This window comes from Blennius ocellaris (genome assembly GCF_963422515.1).
Source record: "Blennius ocellaris genome assembly, chromosome: 18".
Lineage (NCBI taxonomy): Eukaryota > Metazoa > Chordata > Actinopteri > Blenniiformes > Blenniidae > Blennius > Blennius ocellaris.
The window spans coordinates 12,314,643-12,330,105 of NC_137667.1; the positions used below are offsets into that span (position 1 = coordinate 12,314,643).

Here is a 15,463-nt window from a genome sequence, read left to right on the forward strand (position 1 = left end):
AGGAAGGTACATCTTCAAGTGTTTCATTACCAAAGGTGATGGGGTTATAGCTGACATGTTTGATTCTCATAACCTTGACTTATGACTTAATAAACAAGTGAAAAATATAGAGCGAAGGATGGACAGCATACAGTACTCATAAAGAAACAGATGATTTTGATGGTCCCTCACCTTAAAGAAGTCGTCTCAAACTAACCATATAGACATCAATTCACCCATCCATCTCCCGTATCTCTTTAACTTATGGTTGCTCAAGCTCATCGTAGTTGATTGAAAGAAAACAGTCAATTCAGAGTCAGCAAATAGCCGCAAATGCATTTGGGGGAAAAGAGCGCACAGAGAAAACCTACACAAAGGGGGAATATGCAAAGTCAGGGATCAACCGGGGCACTGGTATTATTCTCATTTGGAGTGCTAACCAACACATCACTGTGCAGCATGGATGAAATTATATCAAAAAACATAAATATTTTTATTTGAATACATGAATTTGTATAATTTCAGGAGTAAAAAGTCAACACAAGTCAAGTTTGAGTTGAGTCCGGTGTAAAACCTAAACATTATCATTCATTTATTTGTTTGTGTTATAAAAACATAAATAAACAACGTCTGGATTCTTGCTGCATTGTTTCTCTCGGCGTTCTCCATCGACTCCTACCTTGTGACGTCACGCACTTTCTCCGCTCGGCAAGCGCTCGCTCACTCGCTCGCCCGCTCCGCGTGAAACAAAGTGGAGTGTCCGCGAGAGCCCGTAGGAAGCGACAAGAGGAGAGAATGGAGCGGCTGAACCCACGACCACAGGAGGAATAATAACAACACGACAAATAACACGCAGATAGGGGGAAAGAGAGCGCGAGAAAGGCGGAGAGACGCTGAGGACGGGAGGAAGAAAACTTTTCGCTGGGGGGAAACTGTTTACAGACTCTCTGGCTCGGCCACGGTTTCAAACCATGGATACACTTTTCACCGTGTTCCTGGGAGTCCTGCTGCTCTTTTCGACACTTCGTGACGCCTCCGGACAAATACCGACAGGTGAGCGCGATCAACCCTTTTTAAAACAAACAGTTGAAAGTGTTTTTTGGGTGTTTTTTTTTTTTTTAGCGGAATGTTTAAAGTTGAACGCGTTTTCCCGTTCGGCTCCGCCGCGTGAATTCCTGACAGGTGCGGAGAAAAGTTCGCCTGCGTATCTGAAACGCTCCGTTTTTTTAAATGCCAGAGGATATTAAACAGGCGCTTTTTATCTTTTTTTTTTTTTCTTTGATAAATTAAATTTTTTTTAATGGTGGCAAGAAGGTACGATAGATAGTTTGAATGCAGTTTTCTGGGTTGGTTTCACTTGGCGTGAATACATGAGTAACAGTGACTCAGTGTCTGGAATGTGAACTCCCGTGAATAAATACACCCGAAACTTAAGTTTATAAGCGTTTCTCTTTTCACCGTCTCTCACCTCGCCACGATGATCCAGAAAACATCATCACAATTTGAGATCGTCTGCGTTTCACAAGCGGTTACGATTATTTGATACGCAATGTCCGTTGTGGGATAGCCGGCAAGTTTCATGTATTCAAGCGGGGAAAACGGAGATCGGTCGCCGTTCGTCCGTGCGGCGGACGGGAAACAAGGAGAAAAAGTTAGGCTGCGCACGGAGACTAATGTCACGTCCGCGAAAAATACCATCAACGACTTATATGTGTGTCTACTATAGTGATCTCACACTTAATTTCGTCGCCCCCCCCCCATATGGTGTTTTAACACCATGTGACTTGTCCTTTTATTCTGTCAGTTCGGGATGTATAATGTCTTCTCTTCTGTCACGGTGTGAAAAGTGTCTTGAGGGAGATGCTGCTCCCTTTTTGTACGAGTCGTTGCTCTGTCGGGTTCGGAAGCTTCTCGCTCTTTGCGAACCAAATGACCCTCGTCTGCTCCAACTTTATCCGCGCTGCACGCAATAAAACCTAATGGCTGGGAATACAGCCTGCGCGCCCCCATCGCCAGGTGATAAAGGGCTGGCTGTTTTTTTTCCTATGCAGTGTGTCATTTGACTTGGGGGAGAAATGTGACTTTAGTCTATGAACACTCAATTAGAAAACCAAAAATGCGAATTTGGGAATATGTGAATGCATGCAAAGCAACACGAGCACAGTTTTGCAAGTGAAACCAGATAATCGTGATATAAACCCCTGCATTTTTCGGGGGATGGAAGAAAACCTCTGCTGCTGGACTTCAGCTGCAGCCCGTTAAAACAAGCAACTCTCATCCGAAAGTGCGTCTTTGCGTCTCTTTTGCCGGTTCGGGAACGCAACGCTCCAAGTGATGCACGATGCGCTCCGGGACGAGGTTTTGGAGAAGAAGAAGAAAAATAAAAAACCTCAACTAAATGAGCCAAATTAAGTTGTCCAGCATATACAGTGTCATTCGAGCGGGTCTGACCGGACCCTGTGAACAAATCAAACTGTTTTCTGCAGCGATGTCCGTGTTTCTGTCTGCATGCGTGGCTGCTGTGCGCTTTTTCTTCTTTCTTTATTCTGTTGTCGTTCTGCTCCCGGCAGACATACAAAGAAAGAGTCTCACAGCTGTTTGCCAGCTGACCTCCAAAATCACACACACACACACACACACACACACACACACACACACACACACACACACACACACACACACACACACACACACACACACACACACACACACACACACACACACACACACACACACACACACACCTAACAAAAAAAAACCCACAAAAACTCTACGGTTGTACGAAGGGACACGCCATGCTCGGGAGGACCACTGACTTCCAGGGTGCATCGTTTCTGCTTCCAGTATTCATAAAGGCTCGTTAATGATGCGCTTTGAAATTACACGTTAATTACAATTCCACCTATGAACGTTTTACTGCTCCCTCTACTCCCCCTCCTCCTCCTCCTCCTCCTCCTCCCCCTCCTCTCTGCCCACCCTACAGCCCATATCTATCCCCCTTTCCTCCCCTCCCTCGGGGCCATTTGGTTCTCTGGGTAACAAATGTGTGGAATTTCTTTGAGGCCCTGGTGGGAATTCGAGTGCAGTTAATTTGCAAGTAAATACTAGTGACTAGATGCTGGTCTCCAAAGCAGCGACTTTGACTGTTTAATTGTGTGTAAAAAGAGTTGGAAGAGAGAACCTGCAAGGTGCTTGTGTTCCAATGCAAGAATCAGTGACAAGGATTGAAGTCAATACATTTTTAATATTGCCTTGCATTTTTTAATTCTACAGCAGAACCATACTGAATGCATGAGGCAGTCACAGGTACACTATATGCACTGCCCAGATCAGGTTCTTCTAAACAGCACAGTCATTTCCATCAGTGACATTAATTTTAAAATGTGTAATCAATGAGGCTGATCGGCCTAATGGACAAAAAAAATATTACAGTCTGTATGAGATGTCATTGAGCAAAACTGATCATTGTTAGATCAGGAGTCAGTAATGAGGGACATTTGTGTTGGGGTGCTGCATCAGTGCATTTTGCACTCAATCACCGACAAGGGCAAAAATATCAGCGACCAGGATGGCAAACTATCCATCACACATTTTAAAAAGTCATCGTGAGTCCGCTATTAAGACGTCTCTTCTCTAAATTCATCTCATTTCCATTTTAATCTATTCTCCCAATTAGAAAGTCGGACCATAATTTAAGGCGTTTATATAAATCTGCCTCTCCCGTGCCTCTTCTTATCACGCTGTTTTGCACAGTTTGGTTTTGGCTAATCACTTACAAAGTCAGTGTAATAAATGTGAATGAGCGTGTCTTGCTGTCTTTACAAAGTCAGTAACTGAGTTTATGTTAATTCGACAACTTTCTAAATCTGTCTCTCCTCTCTGATCGAGTTGTGACACAGATTCCAGGCGTCTTTAATCTTAATGAAGTGAAATAATTGTTTTCCATCAGTGTCTCCAGACAAATTAGAAGCCTGCCGCTGCCACTGAGCACAATATCAGAGCTGGTTTAATTATAATTGTAAATTATTTGAGTATTTTGAACATTAAAACCAAGTTGGTTTAATTATAATTACTTTCCTGCTCCATTTAGAAGATGAAATGAAATTGTGTGTTTTAATAGAGAAAGACAAAATAAATGGAGTGATGGTGAGAAAAAGAGGAAGGGGAGGAGGAGGAGGGGGGAAAAAAATGAAGCAAGAAAGCATTGGTTTTTGGCCAGGGGCATCTCCTCTACTCAAGAGACTGTGAAAACGGCAGGAGGGACTGTGTGTATGTGTGTGTGTGTGTGTGTGTGTGTGTGTGTGTGTGTGTGTGTGTGTGTGTGTGTGTGTGTGTGTGTGTGTGTCAACTCGTGTGTTTCACTGTCACTTAAAGAGAAAGCGGGAGGCTGATGCTTTTAAGCCCTCCGGAGTACAGTGGCACAAAGACGAGCATGTGAAATGTTTGCGTCTCATTTAGATTCATGTGAAAATGTCTCCTCGTTCTACTCTTGCCATTTAAAATGGCGCCAAATCAAAGGGTGTTTTCTTTATTTTCTCGTTAAAAGTGATGCCTCAGTGGGCAGTCCTTCAGATCCATCCTAATGTCTCCTCCTCAAATCAAACGTCCCTTTGCTCAGAGCCAATCTGTTCCTACGGATTTCAATTTAGTGATAGATATATAAAAAAAAAAGAAAAAAAATCTCTTCTCCGTCTCATTTCGTTGGCTGTTTTGGGATGAAGTCTGTAAAATGTAATTAATCTGTTGAAAGAATTCATTAGCTAATCCCTCATTAGACTGTGTGCATATGTGTGTGTTGGAGTTTGAATGGATTGGAGGGCTGCTGCAGAAAAAAAAAATGGATTAGCGACACACAGTGGTGGTGCGACCTTGCTCTCTTGTCAGAGAGTTGAGAAGAGTGAGAGCGACTGAGAACATTGTGATTGGCAGCTTGTGATTTCGGTCCGCTAAACTCCAATATGGACTTTTATCAGGTTGCCAAGCAGCCATATGTTTATTGCTCACCAAATGTGTAAAAAAAAATTTGTCATGTTTTTCATTCAAGGATGGAGGGAAAGTGCTTGGTTAACTGAGCAGAAGTGGCACTAAGTTGTTGAATATTGGCCAAGAAGAAAGTCACCGCCTTTCACTATTGTCTTTGAACTTGGCCGCACTTGAAGAGGTTCCATGTTTAAAGCTCAAATTAGCTCTTCATCAGGTAGGAGTGTGTTAAGTTGAATAAAGGTTCATGTTTAAAGGGGAGCGGATATTCAGAGACAGACACGACGGCTTTCCAGGCTCAGCTTTTGAACATGCGCGCCGATGGAACTGATGCTTCCTAATAAGAGTGCATTTGATATTTTTAATGAATGAATTTGTCTCCCCTCATCTGAGTCACCCTCGGAGGGAAACAGGCGTGCCTGTCTGGACCTGAACCAGAGATTGTGGTTACCCACACCAAAGACTCTGTACATCCATTGGTTTAACTTTATTGTGGATTGAGTTGTCACATTATCACAATGCGAACTACTGATAGAAGACTAGTATGCACAAACAATATCTAAACTGCAGCCTCACCTGGAGTAACCCGGGCTCACACGAGGCAGAAAAGCTAATGGGAACACAGATAGAACACCTGCAGGTGCTGCTGCTCGACTAAACATGATCTGTCTGGACACTCACTAATTCCTGCCCGTTATTACCATCGGTCAAATGGACTTTTCACAGCCAAAGCAATCCTCTGGACACCAGAAAATGTTCCGGTGCTGTCCACAGCATGCCCATAGCTGATTGAAATTAGCATTGTGAAATTGCTTTTTCTGTACAATTGGTGTTTGTTCTGTTTTAACACACAGAAATGTATCAAAGTATAATGAAATATATTAAATATTGGAGTCGACAGCTGTATTAGTGAAAGGAAGAATAGCACGGATGGGTGTCTTTCGCTACCTTTTTGCGTCGTCATGCTTTTGAGAAAATAACCCAGTAAATTTGGCCAAGTTTGAAATTTTCCAATCTTACCACTGGGCGTGTCGCTTACAAGTTCCCCTAAAGTTGCGGACTTTACACGCTGGTGCACGAGGTGTGAGTGAACCATCACTCAAGTAAACAGGAAGCGAGCCAAGAAAGTGATGAAGTTCTATTAGAAATGAAAAGAATCAGCACATCTAAACAAATCCCAAAACATCCCATCCCTGATGAATGATGATACCAGTTCACCATCATCAATCTCTGCTCTGCCCTGTTTGGCTCTGGCCACAGCTGTTGGTACAAGGGGGGGGCTTGAAAAATGCTGCTGCCTCCCTCGCCCCCCCCCCCCCCCCCCCCCACACACACACACACAGACACACACCCTTATACACATGACTGGCTAATGACAGATTAAGTAATCAACACTCAGTTGATTAATTATATTACGGTGAGTGCACACACACACACACACACACACACACACACACACACACACACACACACACACACACACACACACACACACACACACACACACACACACACACACACACACACTATTTGCTTCGCACTCACACAGGCAGATGTAACTACCAGTTGTGAACTTGGATGTGCAGTGATGATGACTTTGTAATGTCTTGTTGTGTTTTCTGTTTTGTAACAGTTTTTTGTTATTGTAGACAATATTAATGTGTATAGTTGTGATGTCACTATGTGCCAATAGTTCGCTGTGCTTTTGGTGGACTCCGTGAAGAGAAGTTGTTGCTTTGGCCGCCGCTAATGGAGAGCCAAATAAATGATATGTACAATGGAGATGTGGTTGCTGTGCATGTGTGTGTGTGTGGAGAAGCAAAGGCTTTGGAGAGTGGCAGGTGAGGAGCGTCCTGGGAAACCCATTATTTTGAGTGTTACCATGAGCCGAGTTGAAGCAGAGGGGAAAGGTTGAGGTCAGACATGTGTTGGAAAACAGGTTAAAGTTTGAATTTGGGAAGCCTGTGCAAGCCAACAATGGAGTTCTTTCAACTCGGATTGTATGCAAGTATATTACATGTAATACTTACTCAAAAGTATTATCTCTGAAGCTGTGTCTGAACCGACTGCTCCAATCAGCAATTGAATTGGACTCTAATGGTTTTATATTTTTGCTTCTCAGTCTTTCTTCTGCCTCCTCAAAACGGAGTATTTCTAACTTCTCACTTTTGTAGTTTATCACAATCCTCTTTGTGTGTAGACAAGTGAAGGCATTGATGAGGAATCAATCTCTGCATTATCAAATGTGATCTGGCATCATATGGATTGAGATTTGTCATACACAAATGGGTTAATCAACTCAATGGTGTGCAATGCCAATCTTTTACACTGTGGCCCTTTTGAGGTCCCCAAACATTTTAATGGTCTCTCTTGAATCTTTAAACCTTTGCATGCTTTCCAACCTAACTCTGTCTTCTGTTTGCTTCTATTGGACGCAGCTCACATGGGGCGCTCTGAGAAAGGTGAGTCGAGATCGATCAGCCATGAGCTGAGCGTCATCTTCCCGTAGTGTTTTCATCTTATTCCTCATTTTAACCCGCGTTTCCTGCATTGGTGTGTAGACACTGTAGTGATTTGTGGGTCTTGTCATCCATTGTCACCCCCTTTTGGCTCTTTTACTAACCATCCCATTTAGCCTCCATTCTCATAATTCATTCCGACACACCAGTACAATGTCTTTTAAAACTATTTGGCAGATCTGCAAACTATCTGGCTCTCACTGTAAATATTTAATCCAATGTCAAAATAGATTCAGCATTTCATTATAAGCTACCTTGAACCCCGAAGCACACTTGTACTGGTTTGCTGTGGCCGGTCTTTGCCAGCCTGGCTCCGAGTTAATCTGTTTACCATTTGTGCGTCCTGCCTTTGTCCGTCTGTGGAGTTAGACAGCTGTCGGGATGTTTGATGTTTCCAGGTGCTGTTTTCGTTAAACCCAGCCTGTAATAAACAAGCTCTGAGAAACTTTGTTCCTTCAGTAGCTCAACGCCCCCTTCTCTTCTCTTCTCTTCTCTTCTCTTCTCTTCTCTTCTCTTCTCTTCTCTTCTCTTCTCTTCTCTTCTCTTCTCTTCTCTTCTCTTCTCTTCTCTTCTCTTCTCTTCTCTTAAAGACACCCTCTGTGTTTGTTCTCCATATGTTTCATTTCCTCTCCTTCACACACAATCGCTCATAGCGACTGGTACTTAATGAGAGAGTTGTGTTTTGTTTTTTGTTTTTTCTGTAAAAGTGACATGTTTGCGTCATACACATCTTCACTTTCACACCGTGACACGAGAGATTGCTGTGTAGCAATAGAATCTGGTTTCACAAAAGGATTTGGACAGGAAAATGTAGTTTTAATTCTTTTGTTAATCATAATTAAATATCTGGAAGAAAAAACCCCCTACATTTGTTTTATTCAAGGTCACATTCTGGTTAATCATGGAAGAGTAACAGGATCTGCAGTGCTATGTTTCAAAACCCAAATTGTTTAATACAAAATAATAGGAGCTTAATGAAAGCTCAGTGGGGCAGAAATACTGTCAATTCACATTAGCGAGGACAAGTTCTTGAAAGGGGTTTTGGCAGGTTCTACATCTGCTCTGGCTGATCTCAGTAGATTTTCTTCAAGTCATACTCTGAGAGGCTTTTTTTGTAATTACTTTGAATGGCCTCTTAGTTCTCAGGCTCTGTCAGTAGATGAGGTTCACACTAATGAAGGACTGGAGTTTGAAAAAGTTCAATCAAAAGCCACTTAGAAAACCCAGCTCTTATGTCTGTCGCTTTGTGCACATAATGAACTCACGGATGCAGATGTTGTCAAATGTAAGACGTTGTGTTTGTTTTCTCTCATTTGTAATGTACGTCCAGTAGCAACCAGGCAATTTTGAGCCATCAGAAACTCTTTATGCTGAAACTAGGCTCCACCTTTAGCACTCAATACCTCTAAAAGACTCACTTGTAACCCCGAGGCTACAAACAACCAGTAATGCAGCATTAGGAGCCTGTGTTACAGAGGTGCTTTTTACCTCTGGAAAGCACAAATAATCCTACTATATATGTGCAATTTGCATTTGGTTGTAATTCAACCCTCTTTCTCCTAATAACTTAAATTTGGGGTGATTCGATTTATAGCACTCGTATTTTTACTTTAATTACAGCTATAGTTACAAAACTATCCATGTTTTTTCTACCGGTACCACTTCGTCCAAGAGGTTACTGAACATTTATGAAGGAAGACTACATATTAGCATATTAGGCTGTGTGTATAAAGCAAGGAAACTTTGCTAATATGTTAGCTATTAGGCTTGACTAGATGGAAGAATTAATGATACACAATTAACGATACACAAGTTTCACTTTCCACTGCAGCCAAATGTCACCATTGTCCTGCTGGTTTAGCAAATGTTTGATCATTTTGTCATCCAGCCAAAACACCTCCGGTCCCAAATAGTTGCATGTGAGGGGATTTTTGTGGCTAAAGTGTAACTTGAGTTTCGTGACTTGAATTATTTTTTCTCTCATAAATAAATTCTTACTTTAATTAATGTACATTGTAGAGCTGAAAGTATCAGTGGAAATATCCAACATGGATTATTGCGGTCGCTTTTTACCTAACTATTGGAGCAATGGAGTAAGTCTTTAATGTAACAAACAATATCGGAATATCTTCAAATGGAAACTAAAGTGCTCATAGAGATGTTTTCAAATAAAAACAATTTCCTTCAGGCAGTAGTTTGTCTCCATTTTGGGTATATATGACAACCCGAATGTGTGTAGTTATTCAAACACGATTCTGTCAGCCTTTAGGTGCACAACATAGCCAAGGGGATCCTGTGTATGTGCCTGTGTGTTTGTGTGTGTGTGTGTAGCTATGGATGCTGGGTGAAATGGTTTCCATTAGTCCAGTTAAGAAGACATCTGTCATGAAACTGCAACACACACTAACACATAGGAAAGTAGCCAAAAGCAATCCATGTGCAGCATACCGGAGAAAATGCCCATTCTCGATCAGTGTGTGTTGTCTCATGATGAAATCCCACAGGACATTTTGCTTCAGCCATACAGCCACTGTGTGTCCACCCAGATATTAAGAGAAGACTTCATTTTACGGTTTCAAATAATTTTCCTCTTTCCTTTAAGCTGATTTCAGATCACAAGTGGTAGAAAGCTTTCGAGATATATAAACCCTCCATCCTGTGTGCGCGCGTGTGTGAGAATCAGCAGCTTACGGGTAGATGACCAGTCCATTAAGATTATCAGCTCCGTCCCTAACCGTGTATCTTCACATCACCACACTGCTGCTCCTCTGTCTGTGTGAGCGGAGATTTAAATCTCCTCACAGATATTCTCAAGCTATCTCTTTCCTCCAAACGATGTTACACAAGGTTTTTTTTTTTTTTTTTCCTTCTCTCCTCTCAAAACTGTCTGTCTGCCACCTTAATCTGTCGCTTAGTCGGTCTGTCCGCCTGCCAGCTTGTGTGTGTCCCTTCTTACTGCAAGATGACTGCAGACACATGGTCAGCCTGACAGCGATCGCGCATACGCACCTACAGTCAATCACTCTAAGAGACAGGCTGTGTGTGGGAGTCTGAGGATGGACATTTCAATGTTCAACATCTGTCTGTCTGTCAGCTCCCTGGCTGGTCCATCCCAGCCTGGATTCCTGAGTGTGTGAGAGCCACACGATAAACTGCAACTCGTGTGTCCTGCACAGATACGTTACAGCATGAAACGGAGACACTTTAATATTGACTCAAAAACTTTCCTCATTGGTATGCATGCAATAAAATCACAGTCCACTTGTAAGTGAGTGATAATTAAGTGATGAATGTTGATCATAAATGTACGGTGGCAGGAGTCATAATGCCATATCTCTCTGCATCTTGTTTGACTTGCCACTTTGCCAGATAGAATAGAAGATATGCAGCAGAAAGCTGAGCTCAAGGATGTGCAAATTAAATCAAAACACAATTTAATTAACTAATGAATCAATATCAAATGAAATTACAACAAAGTCAATTATTGAGCCATTCTTAAAGCCATTTAACAGGACAAAGTGACTAACTTTGCCTCCACAAGAGATTTGCAGATCATTTGTTTCTTTTGTAAATGAAAATCATTTGATATTGGAGTGATGGTTGCAGTTAATGAGCAGCTTGATGAGGCCACAGTGTGATGGACATTTTCTATGCTTTTTTTTTCCAGAAAGTAATAGATCAGACATAATCAACAGATTAACTGTACATTTTTCCAATCCAGCTTGAAAGAAGATGTATTTACTCAATATGCATAAGAACATCTGAGAACACATGTCGGCTATTTCTGACTCATATATAATTTCCCCCTGTTGATTGAAGAGCTCTGTGTGTCCGTATCGAATAAAATATATAAAAAAGGCATCCCTATTATATGAGCGCACTTTCAATTAAAAATACTTGACATATCTCTCATGTTTTCTGCATTATACAAGCACTAAAGTCAGCGAAATATAGGTGGGTATCTTCTGTTTTGGGTCACTCAGCTAGAAATCAAATCATATTTGTGCCAGCTTCACATTCAAATTCACTTCTTTATACACAAAACAAACTATAAGAGGAATCATTTTGTACCCTTGCTCTTCTACTGTCTTGGGAAATTTGCAACCATTACAAAAAGCAGCAGATGAAAGTAACTGAACTCTAATAACTTGGATATGAAACAAACTTGGAATAATGTGGATTTTTCTGTAATATAAGCTTCACTGAACAGTATTCTTGGCTGAAATCGTGAATAGAAATGCATACTTTCCAGGGATTCACAGGAGGTCATAAATTATGTGTAAACACCACCCCCAACAGTTTTAACTGAGAGGGGCCAGTGCGGCCTGCTGATTCTCAACCTCATACCTACAAACGGGCAACCTTTGAGATTTATATCTATGCATTCAAGAAGCTAAACAATAGGTTTTTCCATGGTTGTGCTGGAACTCCCACTGAGACCGTAACTCCTTCAGGCACTTGTGTTTTTGAGCGGCGCTGTAAAAGGAGCGTGTGGGAAACTCTGATCTCAAGTTCTGCCGCGCTTGATTACTGAACTGCAAAGTTCTTTGAACGGTCCAAACAGTTTGCCCTTTCTACTGGAAGTGATAAGGAACGAGAGAGGAGTGTAGCGAACAAAACTCCCAACAGACGCTGTGGAGCTACATATGAACCACGGAAGATGCTAAAATAGGACATGTAGGTTTTCCTTGGGAGGAAGCCTTGGGATTCACATTGTGAAAACACACACGCACACACACACACGCACACACACACACACACACACACACACACACACACACACACACACACACACACACACACACACACACACACACACACACACACACACACACACACACACACACACACACACACACACACACACACACACACACACACTACTGATACTATGCAGATGTTACCGTGTCTGGCGGAGTCAAGCAAAGTGAGTCATTTTAGTTAAACAATCCTCTCCTCTCTTGCAAAACATTTCCACCTAAGCCTCTCTCCTGAAATGCTTAGCTTACCTCATTCCCTTCTTCCAGTCCTCCTCCCTCCATCTCTCACCCCTTCCCTTGGAATTTATGGCCCACTAACCCAAACAGAGTAACACAACGTTTATCAAACCCTCCCCCCTTTTCATGTACTCCACTTTTCCCCTCTCTCCTATCCTCCTCTCTCTCTTCCTCCTCCTCCTCCTCCTCCTCCTCCTCTCTACTCTCTCCCCTCTGTTGCACCCTCCCTCCGTTCCCCCTTTTTTTCCCTTGCTCTCCAGTTTCTGTGTTTCCCCCCCTTCAACATACACAAGGGTGGGATTTCCAAATCCAGCCTGAATGGTGTTGTATTACCAGGATAAAGATTGGGGATTTTTTTTTAAGGTGAAAATTGCAGCTATAAAATGACTCATGCACAGCATCAACACCACACCAGTGGAGAAATTAACACAGTGAGAATGAGTTAAAATGAGTAAGTAGATGTTAAACTTCTACACTTACCTGCAATGGTGTTTGCCTTCATACAAACCGTTTGGCTCTTTAACTAATTTCTCCTTATGGCCTGCACAACCCCCCCCCCCCCCACACACACACACACACACACACACACACACACACACACACACACACACACACACACACACACACACACACACACACACACACACACACACAAGACAAACTGGAGTGCAGTTCAAGTGTTTCTTGATGTCACTTATGGGAGCTGCCAGAGAAAACAATGACTGTATCTGTGTGGTTAATCTGATAAACTAAAGTACAAATTCTTCTCCTCGGTGTCATGCTGGCACAGAGCATTCCCCCCTGTTTGTCTCCACTTCACCCTCTCCCATCCCACTTCAAGGTTTCTTTCCCTCTTTCTCTGTATCTCTGTATCTTTCTCACTCACTTTGTGGAATGCTTTTGTTCGTGTTTTCTCTCGACTCTCGTTTTCAGCTCAGGCAGATTTACTTGGAGTCACGCACACGTAAACACACACACACACACACACACACACACACACACACACACACACACACACACACACACACACACACACACACACACACACACACACACACACACACTTCTACATATAAGAGTTTGTAGAAGAAACTGTCTCTTTGCATTAAGTGGCGAGGTTCACTGTCACTACGTCTGCGCTGGACCAAAGGCAAATAAAGTGTCTGTGTGTGAAACCCATGTATGTTCCTGTGTGTGTGTGTGTGTGTGTGTGTGTGTGTGTGTGTGTGTGTGTGTGTGTGTGTGTGTGTGTGTGTGTGTGTGTGTGTGTGTGTGTGTGTGTGTGTCCCTCCGTGTGTCTGTGCGAACCAAGCGAGCTGTCTTGTTGGGGTAACGGTTAGCAGATACAGCGCTACCTCCCCATGACACAAACTGTCTCTCACACTCAGTCTCAGACACACACACACACACACACACACACACACACACACACACACACACACACACACACACACACACACACACACACACACACACACACACACACACACACACACACACACACACACACACAGTGGAGCTCTGTCTTCTAGGGTTAGTTCTTCACTACAAAGCGTGAAGTTAAGTACAGGTTTGAAACAAAACTACAGCTGTCTGCCTTTGTTGGCCTCTGAATGAGGCCATGTGTGCTGATGTTTTCTGGTGTGATGAGTTCTTTGGATAAATGCCACTTTGTGTGCTTAGTTGCAGGAGATAATTTAATTCATTTGTTTCTTCGGACAGTTGCATCTGTCCGTTATGCTGCCGTTTAATTCCATGTTTATCTTTTACCATTTTAAAATTCGGTTCTTGTGTTGTGGAGCAGATCATCTGAGAGAGACATAATTGGTCTATTGGAAATTCTAAATGTCAAGTCACTCATGATCATTAGCTGTGATGACATGGCAGAAGTGGCTAGTCAGGGTGGCTGTTTTCCGTGTTTACGAATGAACTTGGGGAGACGCATTTGAATTGACTTATGTTAACTTTGTTGGTACTTTTAAAAAGTTTTGGACGTTTGTTCTGCTTTCTTAATCGTAATTCAACTGATCATTATCATTCAGGTCGCAGAAGGAAACTAATACTTTCTCCATAATTGTCACAAATATGATGCACCAATGTAAACGCTTATTCCTGTGTTAGGGTACAAGGCATTGTGGGTGGCTCGTTCCAGGGATTGTCTTGGACATTTTGTCAAGGCTGCCAGTGAGCTTGTTCAGTTCCGTGATCCCGCCGCTACCAGAGCTCTGTGCAAATCAGCTTCTTCTATTATTTGTGATAATAAAGTGAACATGAATGGTAACGGCAAAAACGTGTCTTGATTTGCATTGTTAAATAATTGCTCCAGTGATCAAGCATCATGGCATTCAGCATCACAGTCAACAGCATTTCTCACACGCGCGGTTTCCGATCGTCTTACAGTCAAAAGGTTGGTGTTTCGGTTCCACTTCAAGCATCACATTGAATCCCAAATTGCTCCAAGCGGACGTCACCTTGCATGGCAGCCATCGCCATTGGTGTGTGCATGAATGACACTAACAGGGTAAAGTTCTTTGAGACTGCTGAAGCAATGAACACACAATATCTAAGTGAAGTCCCTCCCATATATTTGATTGGCTGTGGTACAAAATATGAATTTGGTTGTTCCGGGATTTCTCTTTATTGTCAACATTATAAAAGCACCATTGTGAACAACATTCCAGCCTTTTCTTCGTCTGACATGTAATTACAGAGTGGCTGCTTCTTTCTTGTTATGACTTGTTGCACTGCTGTAGTGGCCACCAGTAAAATCAGTGGGGCAGCTTCTGTGGTACGTCACCATTCGAAGGTGTTTGTGCAGGAGCTTCACAGTAAGTGTGCATGTTCCTTGTATGAATTCAAGTCAAACCATGAGCTCATTCTGCCTCTTCTTAGGAGGTTTGCACTCTATCACACCTCCCCCTACACACACACACACACACACACACACACACACACACACACACACACACACACACACACACACACACA

The 15,463-nt window shown here is 42.5% G+C and overlaps 1 protein-coding gene across 2 annotated transcripts in view; it reads left to right on the forward strand.

Moving 5' to 3' along the window:
• The first annotated feature begins 762 nt into the window (after positions 1-762).
• The window catches only part of ptprk (protein tyrosine phosphatase receptor type K), a 114,315-nt gene continuing 99,614 nt past the window's right edge, over positions 763-15,463 (forward strand). For both annotated transcript variants that reach the window (XM_080514266.1, XM_080514267.1), the window contains exon 1: positions 763-1,032. In XM_080514266.1, the coding sequence (XP_080370392.1) occupies positions 951-1,032 (82 nt within the window). In that variant the 5' untranslated portion in view covers positions 763-950. The remainder of the gene's footprint in view (positions 1,033-15,463) is intronic.